This window comes from Tachypleus tridentatus, chromosome 6, assembly GCF_004210375.1.
Source record: "Tachypleus tridentatus isolate NWPU-2018 chromosome 6, ASM421037v1, whole genome shotgun sequence".
Lineage (NCBI taxonomy): Eukaryota > Metazoa > Arthropoda > Merostomata > Xiphosura > Limulidae > Tachypleus > Tachypleus tridentatus.
In genome coordinates, this window is record NC_134830.1 from 119,364,798 (window position 1) to 119,376,644 (window position 11,847).

The following is an 11,847-nucleotide window of genomic DNA, read 5'->3' on the forward strand; positions in this document are numbered from 1 at the left end:
AGAAAACTTTTAGGACGTCACATGTGACAAAAAACGTTCAGTTTTGTTTTTAATTAAAAAAAAGTTGAGTTTCATAAAGGACGCTATTAGTGCCATCATAATAATAGTGTATGTTTAGTACCTCAAGACTTTGGAGAACCGTTGTACACGAATTAAATAATAACAACAAAAAACTGGTACGATAAACAATGAAATGGAATTAAAACAACTGTTTACCTGCATTACTCGAAAAAGAGTCAACAAACTCGAAGTGCTTTCCTGCTCTGTGCCCAGATAGTTGCCTAGCAACAATGCAGCCATGACGTCAGTGTTACCATGCCAACTTAAAGTATCATATTATTTCGCAATACAAGGATTCCAGATGTCTACAGGATTGCAGAAATATGGGTAAATTCACAGCTAATTCTGGCAGCTCAAACACTTTAATAATGCTTTAATTAAGTAGGAAATCTTTCGATTAAGCATTTATTAGATAAAGTAAAGAAAATCAATAGGGATTCAAAATACATTTATCTGTCACTTGCTACTTTTAAACCCGAGAAATAAATATAGGTTGTTATCCAGCAAGCAACACATGGTTTAGAAGAAACTGAATTAAACTGAACCATTCTTTAACATTATAAACTGAGCCAACTACTTGACTGCTCATAATAAGTTAGCAGCGGAAATGTCTCTCGATGAGTTAACGGTAAGCTAACGGGCCTGGAATGCTTAAAATCTGGGACTCGATTTCCTGCGGTGGACAGAGCGTATGTAGGTCATTGTGTAGGTTTACGCTCTGATAATGACCGTTCTTAGAGGAGAAGTTAGGGCAAATATTTACGACTCTTGCCTAAATTATCTTTAGAAGTGATATAACTTTAAGTAAGGAACCAAATAAAGAACATAAGATAGAAAACCAGAACAAACAAACTGTCCGTGTCCTAATGAAGAAGAGAGCTACATATGACGATGTTGATTTCTCATCTTGTCTTCATAAACCCATCAAGTTTTACTTAGTTTGTGTTTCTCCTTCCTTGGTTGTTTTATTACTTGTGAAACAGAATTACAACAATGAACCAACTTACTACTGGTGAATTCATTACTATTTTTTACTTGAAGAAAGACAAATTTATGGAAAAGTTGACCTTTTCTTGTGACAACAACAATTAGTACGTGACTGTCGGCTTACAGAAGATAGCCTTAGCCTTAATTCTGAAACGCTTTAAGTTTTAAATTCTCATTTACTCTACACATTTAGATTTTACACTGAAAGTCAGTACCCGACTTACGAGAGCACCGTTGACCATGACAGTTTTAAACAGCCTTCTCCAAAATAGCGTCTATTAAGAAAAATATGTGTGTTATAACAAACAAAATAAAAACTATGGTCGATCGATCAATGTTGGTTGGTTCGGGGGAAATTAGTCTTTGGTAAGTTTCAATAAGCTTCAACCATTAAATCCTGACTGGCTTGCAATCCCCCAAATCCGGGGATCAGTTATTCATTCTCATTTCGGATCAGGACATTAAGAAAACAGTTACACCAGTCTGAGACCTCAAGTGGGAGATCGGTAAGTCCACGGAGTTACAAATTAGGGGCTCGATTCTTCCCGCGTTAGACACAACAGGTAGACTCTATGTGGATTTGCTCTAAAAACAGAAACAAAAGAACAATCCGAAAATTGCTTCTCCGGGAAGTATACAGAATAACATAGCTTCAATAATGTTATTTGACAGTGAAAAGATGAAAGCATCTTATGAATTCCACGTTACCCTTTTACTGTATCAACTGTAGAGAAGAAGAGAAAAAATACACGAGACTCCTTATTTGTTCCGCAGATGTGGGTCATTTGAAGTGGAATAATAAATGGAAGTGTGACAAGGGTTAGGTACTTTGATTCCTACAGAACGGCCCATAACATCTGGAGATAAGTCGAATGTTGCAAATAATATGTAAAACACAATGACGCATTCCTACACTCGTTCAATCAATCACGACAGAATATGTCGTTTTCTACCGCTACCGTTAGGGGCGCTGGCTTCAGCCGAATTTAAATAGTTTTGTTATTTTCTTTTTAAGCACAAAGCTGTACAATCGGCAGTCTCTGCTCTGTAGACTACGGGTATCATAACCCGATTTTCAGTGCCATAAGTTCTCAGACTCACCGCTAAGCTACAGGAGATACTTGAAATTAGTACAAGTACCTTTCTGATATTCTGCTGCCAGCTTGTTAAACATTTTAAAAAAAAATCGTACTGTAATCCAATTAATAGCAATATATTAATCTTAAAAATAAATCATATGATATAATATTCAAAATATGTTATTAACTCTAATAAAAATATACTTAATTCTAAGACGATTTACTATATTGTAATACTGTCACATTTTAAGGGTTAACCAAAAAAAGATATTATTTATTGAAATATTGTAATAAATATTATTTTTCGATCGATATATATACACATACACATATTTCAGAACTAATGAATTGACGTTTTATTATCAATGAATTATTATGTTTTCTTTTAACTTCAAAAATTAATTTAAATTAGCAATGAGTAAATTATTTGAATTGAAAATAATTATCAAATCTGACTAGATATTTTTTAGGTAAAATAACAGCACCTTAAAAAAACCAACAACAATATAAAGCGAAAACGGCCGTACTGGATGCTACAATGTTAACAAATGTAAGCGTAATGAAAAGTAATTTTTAATTGTTTTAAAGTTTTATTTGTTGCTAAGTGACAGTACATGTAGACGAAAGCACAGCTGGTACTTTTGTGTCGCGGTAGCAACTGATTAACAAAGTACCATTAGCCACTGGAATGTGGAGATTACATTTATTGGCTGGGTTATATTTTCTTAACGTAGCCATTGAACATACTTATACAGGGTCTTTTCGTAAAGAAAGCCTAAAGAAAAATAATTGAATTAAATGTGTAAAAAAGCGACAGAAACAATACTTTAGTTATAGCCAGAGAAATAAACAATAGAGGTAACACAGAGGTAACAAACATATGAAAGAGAGAGTCAAGAATAGGCCATGATAAAATAATTAATGAAATTTAAATAGGGTTAAAATTAGATTAAAATAGTGATTGACTTTTGTAAAGATTTTTTTCCGGTTCGCGTCACTTTTTATCCAGCACTAACCAGTACTTTCTGTATTTGTTGATATGTTACTCATTTTGATTCCAGAAATATTTTACTTTAAAAAAAGACGCGCTGAAATCTGAACGTACGCGCATTATGAATGTATACAGACACTAGGGGAATGTAGTATTTCTTCCGCTAGGCCTTGGGGTGCACGTGCTCAGATAAAACGCAAGAATAACTATAGATAAGAAGGATGATTTAATAAGTAGTGACGATGGTAAACATATATAACACAAATGATGGTTTTGCATACACGACCGTAGTTTCCACGTGCATGAGTTTGTATGCTAGGTTTTTCCATATTAGGAAATTACTAAAGCACGTACTGATAAAGTGATTGCATTGTTTCTTCTGAAGCGAAGCCTTTACAGCCGCATACGAAGGCATACATATGCACATACTATCAGGGCAGTAATAAATATCAGATGCTTGTCTGACTGGAAGTTTGCAGGTCAGCTTTCTCCAGCGCTTAGGTGTACTGTCAGAAAATCAAACGTAGGGGGGTGCACTTCACGCCTTCTCGTCTTTTTTTTTTTTTATCTTTTAATTATCAAGTTAAGGCCTCAAATATAATCGCACGGAATAATATAAAGTTGAATGCAGTTTAGAAAACTCAGCTTCTGAATACGATGTAAGGCAAGATCCACGATTAAGAAAGTGCAGACAATTTATATCATTTTTTCACACGCCATTAAACACATAAAATATTTACGAGTCACCAGCAAAAAAGTCTCTCGAAGGCAATTATCTACTCTTACAGAGAGTCTAAGCACTTAGTTTTACTATAAGATTTTATCTTGTATTAAAAAAATGTTATTTTACACAGAACTAGAACAATTTAATATAAGAGTCTGTGTAATAATAAAAAAACAACAATGGAGAATAGGTTATTCCCTAACAATACAGACTGAAGTTATGGGGATCGTATAAAATATTATCAATTGCTTAATACAGATTAATAAAACCACAGGGATTATGTTTGAAAATTATTTTATTTTTAATACAAATTAATTAAACCAATGAACGAACTGAATTGAACACAGGTACCATCTGTATTTAAAGATGCTCAACAGAACTATTGGAAATCAAAATATGATCTGAAATGTTAACTTTCTCTTACAGTATGTTGTAAAGTATGTATATGACTGAACTGTTTATATTACTATAATGAGTTAATTTAGCAATTGTAATTGTTGTAACTGATATAATTCGACACTGGAGTTTGAATTAGTGATATGCGACCTGTATGGAAGTTTAATATTTGTGGATATCGACTAATGTATAATAGTTATCGTTTGTTGTATAGTTATGTGTCCTGGTACGAATCAGGTCATTTGATTACACAGAATCCTATTAGAATTACTCTAGAGAAATGAGGTGAATGATGAACTATAACCATACCTTGTTTAATATAGTGAGATAACGTATAACCATACTTTGTTTAATATAGTGAGATAACGTATAACCGTACCTTGTTTAATATAGTGAGATAACGTATAACCATACCTTGTTTAATCTGGTGAGGTATCTAACAGCCATACCAGGTTTAATCTGGTGAGGTAACTTGTAACCATACCAGGCTTAATCTGGTAAGGAACTGGTTTGCTGACTAGTAAGTAGACAGAACTGAATGTTTAACGAGGTTTTTTTTATAAATATTTTTATTGTTAATATGCGAGACTGCGTGGACATCGGACTTTTACCACAAACAAACAGACGTCACGCATCAGCAGGCGTCATATCTTTCTACCAAAATGACTGATATTTATCATCGACCCGTATAAAGCTGTGCAGTATGTCTCTCTCTCTGTTTTCAGGTCACGTTATTCTGGCTTGAACCTCATTTCAAGTCCTTTCATTATTTTGTAAACTAAAGTTTATATGAGTAGAAATTAAGAAAATCTATCTATCCTATAGTGTTGATAAAAGTATCTGTTTCCATGAAACAGCTGCGAGATGACAAACAAAGTTCCGAACCTACCTAGGAGGTTACTAACGAACCGCAAGTTCTAATATTTGGTTCGACTAAAAGTCAGTTATTATATCGATTTCATTTCATGGACGATTATTTGAAATATTAGTTTCATGGTTCATCGTTAGAAACAAAGCAACAAAAACTTTTAACCTCACTTAGTTGTTTACATGATGTTAAAAGTAATCAGATGTAGCCGTTAGCTATGCCTACATCTAATCACTTTTAACATCACATAGTTGCTAGCTATATAGTATAACTATAATCAGTAAACATCTGATTACTTTTAACATCATGTAGCCGTTAGCTATGTCTACACCTCACTTTTAACATCACGTAATTGCTTGCTACGCCTACATCTTTTTGCCTTTGTATTGCAACTATAAAATATAAGACTAAGAGAGACAGAGAAATAAAAACCTGAAGAGATGATAGATAAAATTTAATTAAACTATTTTCCACAGTTAAGGCTCCAGTAACACTTCCAGCTGGACCAGTCACAGCTGACACAACTCAACAGATTTCCCCGGATTTTATAAGCTTTCTTTTACCTGTGACGCATTTTGTACGCTAATTAGACTTTATATGTAAGTATAACAGAGTATAAAAGCTCGTTTATTTCAATATACTACTAATGATAAAAATAAGGAGAAACAGTTTAATTGTTAGATTTTTTTTATATACTGATCACACTCATTCTCAAGGATAGCTCAGAACACTAATCTCTATGTAAATTAAGCATTTTAATGGTATTAAAAGGTCACATAATATGATATTAAATACCCTAAAACGTACCCGAAAAAAATCAGTTTTAGAGTATGTGTGGTAATAAAAACAAATTTAGAAAACACCTTCGGGATCATCAAACCATTTTTTTCCAAAATAATTGCCAGAAATAAAATTGGTATTTTAGAAAGACAAAAACAAATACCGATACATTAAGAAGAACAGAAATAAAGACTGATATATTATAAGGACAGAAACAAACACTGGAACATTAAAATGACAAAAAATATTTGTCTATTAGAAGAACAGAATGAAACAGTGGTATATTAAAAAGAAAGAAACATTTATTGGTATATTAGGAGGACAGATACAAAAACTTGTATTTTAGAAGGACAGAAACAAACACTAGTATTTTAGCAGATGATACAAAATAAGTGTATAGGAATGAGAGGAACAAGCTTTAGTATAGTAGGAGATTAAAAGAACCAACACAACAAGTATATAAAAATTAAAAACAGGGAAAATTAACAGATGAAAGTACAATCTTCGTATAGTGACGACGTTATTTTGAACAAAGAATGTTCAATTTACTGTTATTTAAAAATTACAAATATTGTTACGTTAATTTAATTTATATTACAGACAATGATTCCAGGTTAGGACCGTTCCATTTATTTCTGTTTTTGTAAACTCTAAATAAATAATAAATCTTTAACCCACAGCTGAAAGCCTTACTTTATAACACTTTTTAATAATATCTTAAAACATTTGACAAATAAATGCTGGTGAAACGTGAGAAATAATAGACACTTCTGCGAATGCTAGTGTGGTATTTAATCTTAAAGATTTTTGTCCATTCGGTGAATATAGAACGACCAAAACTCATCTTGTAAAAACATAAAAGCAAATATTCTTCAAAGGGTATGACTTGGGAAGTATTTAGACCAGTTACGTGGAGAAAAATAGAAAATACTACACCAGAAAGGATTCCAATCACAGGTCAAATATTTTCTAGGAAACACGCACACGCATAATGGTGTATTTTAAAGGACACATAGCGAGAGAGACAGTAGAAAGGTATTGTAATAATTCATATATTTCGATGTCATTTTGCTTTTATTGAAGGTACCAACAAAAGAATATGTGGTTTACTTTACCATATAAATGTATATATTATTTGTGTGTGTGACTAGATTATTACTATTACTAGATTGTTATAGTTTGTGACTAGATTATTACTATTACTAGATTGTTATAGTTTGTGACTAGATTATTACTATTACTAGATTGTTATAGTTTGTGACTCGATTATTACTATTACTAGATTGTTATAGTTTGTGACTAGATTATTACTATTACTAGATTGTTATAGTTTGTGACTAGATTATTACTATTACTAGATTGTTATAGTTTGTGACTAGATTATTACTATTACTAGATTGTTATAGTTTGTGACTAGATTATTACTATTACTAGATTGTTATAGTTTGTGACTAGATTATTACTATTACTAGATTGTTATAATTTGTGACTAGATTATTACTATTACTAGATTGTTATAGTTTGTGACTAGATTATTACTATTACTAGATTGTTATAATTTGTGACTAGATTATTACTATTACTAGATTGTTATGGTTTGTGACTAGATTATTACTATTACTAGATTGTTATGGTTTGTGACTAGATTATTACTATTACTAGATTGTTATAGTTTGTGACTAGATTATTACTATTACTAGATTGTTATGGTTTGTGACTAGGTTATTACTATTACTAGATTGTTATAGTTTGTGACTAGATTATTACTATTACTAGATTGTTATAATTTGTGACTAGATTATTACTATTACTAGATTGTTATAGTTTGTGACCAGATTATTACTATTACTAGATTGTTATAGTTTGTGACCAGATTATTACTATTACTAGATTGTTATAGTTTGTGACTAGATTATTACTATTACTAGATTGTTATAGTTTGTGACCAGATTATTACTATTACTAGATTGTTATAGTTTGTGACCAGATTATTACTATTACTAGATTGTTATAGTTTGTGACTAGATTATTACTATTACTAGATTGTTATAATTTGTGACTAGATTATTACTATTACTAGATTGTTATAATTTGTGACTAGATTATTACTATTACTAGATTGTTATAGTTTGTGACTAGATTATTACTATTACTAGATTGTTATAGTTTGTGACTAGATTATTACTATTACTAGATTGTTATAGTTTGTGACTAGATTATTACTATTACTAGATTGTTATAGTTTGTGACTAGATTATTACTATTACTAGATTGTTATAGTTTGTGACTAGATTATTACTATTACTAGATTGTTATAGTTTGTGACTAGATTATTACTATTACTAGATTGTTATAGTTTGTGACTAGATTATTACTATTACTAGATTGTTATAGTTTGTGACTAGATTATTACTATTACTATTTCTAGATTACGATAGCGTGGGACGAAAGTACCCGCAGTAAATATTAATGCCTACGATTAAATCCTTTGTCAACGAAGTGACTGCAATACATCTTTACGTCTACGATTAAATACTTCTTGAACAAAGTACTTGCTGTAAATCTTAACGTCTAAGATTAAACTTTTTGAGCAAAGTACTTACAGTACAAATTAATGTCTACCATTAAACACTTGTTGAGCTAAATACGTGTAGTAAATCTTATCGTCTACCATTAAATCCTTTTTGAACAAAGTGACTGCAATATATCTTTACGTTTACGATTAAATACTTTTTGAACAATAGTACTTGTGCTAAATCTTTGTGTCTACGATTAAATCCTTCTTGGATAAAGTATGTACAGTAACTAATCGTCTATGATTTCACGCTTCTTAAACAATCTGCGTGCAGTAAATGTTAACGTCTACGATTAAACACTTCTTGAACAAAGTATGCGCAGTATTTTAACGTCTGCGATTAAACTTTTATAACGAAGTGAATGCAGTAAGTCTTAACGTCTACTATTAATTCCTAAAAGAAAGTACGCGCAGTAACTTTGAACGTCTACGATTAAACACTTATTGAAAATGCGTTCAGCAAATCCTTATGTCTACGGTTAAATCTTTCTCGAACAAAGTACGAGCAGTAAATCTTAACGTCTGCGATTAAACACTTCTTGAGCACTTTTTAGTGAAACTTTTTCATTTGTTCGTTTTTGCTTAAAGCAGCACAATAGGTTGGTTTTGCCGTATGAGCCACTGGATTCGAATTCCTAATTTTAGTGCTATCATGCTAAAGGACGTGGAGAATAAACGTAAAAAGTAAAAAAAACAAACGTTTTATGTTTTATCGAAAATTTCACGACTGGTTACGTGCACTTCTTTCTCAACCGGGCTCGAACACTAAATGTTGCTTTACAGGCGCTGATCTTTAACTGTGACTACCGAGAGACACATGATTTTGCAGAACCTGCTTTTTTGTTGTTGTTTACTTGTTGTATTTGTTCCTAATTCAGTAAAACTGTGTACACTAACTTGCACGTGCTTCCTACCTGTCTCTGACGTGGGTTCAGGAACTGCACGTAGAGGCGATGAAGGATACAGGGTTTCGTTTGTTTCTTTAAATCCCATACCGACTTTCTAGTTTACTGGATCATTCAACGAACATATGATTTAGGGCGATGCCACAGGTCGCTGCTACACGAGCGTATTGCACGCGTCCGAATTCTGGCTGCTCTCCAACCTCCTCACCCTATAAACCACACGTGCCTTGACGTCACGCCGCAGATGGCTTCTTGAGACCTAGGGGCAGCCAGGCTGTATGCTAGAAACGCCTGATATTTGTGATCGATATGGACCACGCTTCAGTGGAAACTAGATTCGCAGTTTTTGAAAGTGCAGCATTATTCATTTGTAGCAGTGCATGGAAACCTGTTAGTGGTTTCTAGAAAATTTTTACGTAATTTTAAATATGGTCTACTTTATAACACAATCTGTGTGAGGACAAGATAAAAAACAGTGTGAACTATCTGGTCTACTTAATAACACAGTCTGTGTGAGGACAAGATAAATGCTCAGTGTGAACTATCTGGTCTACTTTATAACATAATCTGTATAAGAGCAAGATCTAAACTCAGTGTGAACTGTCTGGTCCACTTTATAACACAATCTGTACAAGAACAAGATCTAAACTCAGTGTGAACTGTCTGGTCCACTTTATAACACAATCTGTACAAGAACAAGATCTAAACTCAGTGTGAACTGTCTGGTCCACTTTATAACACAATCTGTATAAGAACAAGATCTAAACTCAGTGTGAACTGTCTGGTCCACTTTATAATACAATCTGTATAAGAACAAGATCTAAACTCAGTGTGAACTGTCTGGTCCACTTTATAATACAATCTGTATAAGAACAAGATCTAAACTCAGTGTGAACTGTCTGGTCCACTTTATAACACAATCTGTATAAGAACAAGATCTAAACTCAGTGTGATACTCGTTGTGGGCACAGCACAGACAGCTCATCATGTAGCTTTGTGTTTGATAGCAAACTGACTACATAGTGTCAGCTTGCATCTCTGGCTGTCTATTAATAATTTGATGTCAGTAAATAGCTATCACGACTTGCTGTTAATAATTGGATGTTCTTAAAGAGCCATCGCGATTTCCTATTAATAACTGGATGTCAGTAAAGAGTTATCACGACATGCTATTAATAACTTGATGTCAGTAAAGAGCTATCACGACATGATATTAATAACTTGATGTCAGTAAAGAGCTATCACGACTTGCTATCAATAACTTGATGTCAAGAAAGAGTTATCACGACATGCTATTTATAACTGGATGTCAGTCAAGTGTTATCACGACATGCTATTAAGAACTTGATGTCAGTAAAGAGTTATCACGACTTGCTATCAATAACTCGAATTTTGCGTACAGTACCACGAGGGTTATTTGCGCTAGCTGTGCTTACTTTAGCAGTGAAATACTAGAGAGAAGGCAGCTAGTCTTCACCACCCACCGCCAACGCTTGGGCTACTTTTTTACCAACGAATAGTTGGATTGATCGTAACTTTATAACGCCCCCACGGCTTTAAAGGGCGACGAGGATTCGAACCCGAGACCTTCAGATTGCAAGTCGAGCGCCCTAACTACCTGGCCATGCCGACACCATACGAGATAGAAGATTACTTTTCAATGGGAATGGATGAACAGAGAACTACGATTGGTTAATTGCAGGGAGACATGTTTGATTAATTAATGTACTTAATTACACTTATTATGTTAGATTAAGTGGTGTTTGAAATGTCGAAGTTGGATAGATTGAAAGTGAGTCTTCTGTATGCAGAAGCATAGTATTGGGATGGAATTACTGAGTTTCTTATCAAACTCATAAACGTGTGTTCAGTTTTAGGGTTATTTCAGGAAACGCCATTTTCATTTGTCTGAATAACAATCGATTATTATTCTTATGAAAATATCTTCCTATTATGTTACTCTATTGTTTTTAGCTGTATGTGACAGAAAATGTTACAAGTATGGTGTTAGGACCAGATTTGATTTTCCTACAGACCTCAGCCTATCCACTCTTCATTGAAGTACCCATATAAGAAAGTATAATTATTTTAAGAGTAATCATTATAATAGGTTATGATCATTTAATAACCAGAACATTATAGCAGGCTATACTGTTTGAAAAACCATATCATTATATTGGCTTCATTATAGCAATTAATATAAAATATTAATATTATTAATAGCAAGTCGTAGTTAACAATAGCTATATTGTTTGAAAAACCATATCACTACAGCAGGCTCTGTTTTTTTTTTTTTTAAATATTGTTTGAACAATAAAAACCGTAAGCTTTCTCAACGTTTTTTTTTTTTTATGTAACTACCTTTGTGTTTTCTTATAGCAAAGCCACATCGGCCTATCTGCTGAACCAACCGAGAGGAATCGAACCTCTGATTGTAGCGTTGTAAATCCGTAGACTTACCGCTGTACTAACGGGGGAAGTG

At 32.9% G+C, this 11,847-nt stretch overlaps 1 protein-coding gene across 1 annotated transcript in view; it reads right to left on the minus strand.

Moving 5' to 3' along the window:
• LOC143253442 (synaptotagmin-10-like) overlaps positions 1-9,542 on the minus strand; it is a 42,458-nt gene extending 32,916 nt beyond the window's left edge. The window contains exon 1 of the mRNA XM_076507340.1: positions 9,375-9,542. Within this exon, the coding sequence (XP_076363455.1) occupies positions 9,375-9,453 (79 nt within the window). The 5' untranslated portion in view covers positions 9,454-9,542. The remainder of the gene's footprint in view (positions 1-9,374) is intronic.
• Positions 9,543-11,847: the final 2,305 nt, after the last annotated feature.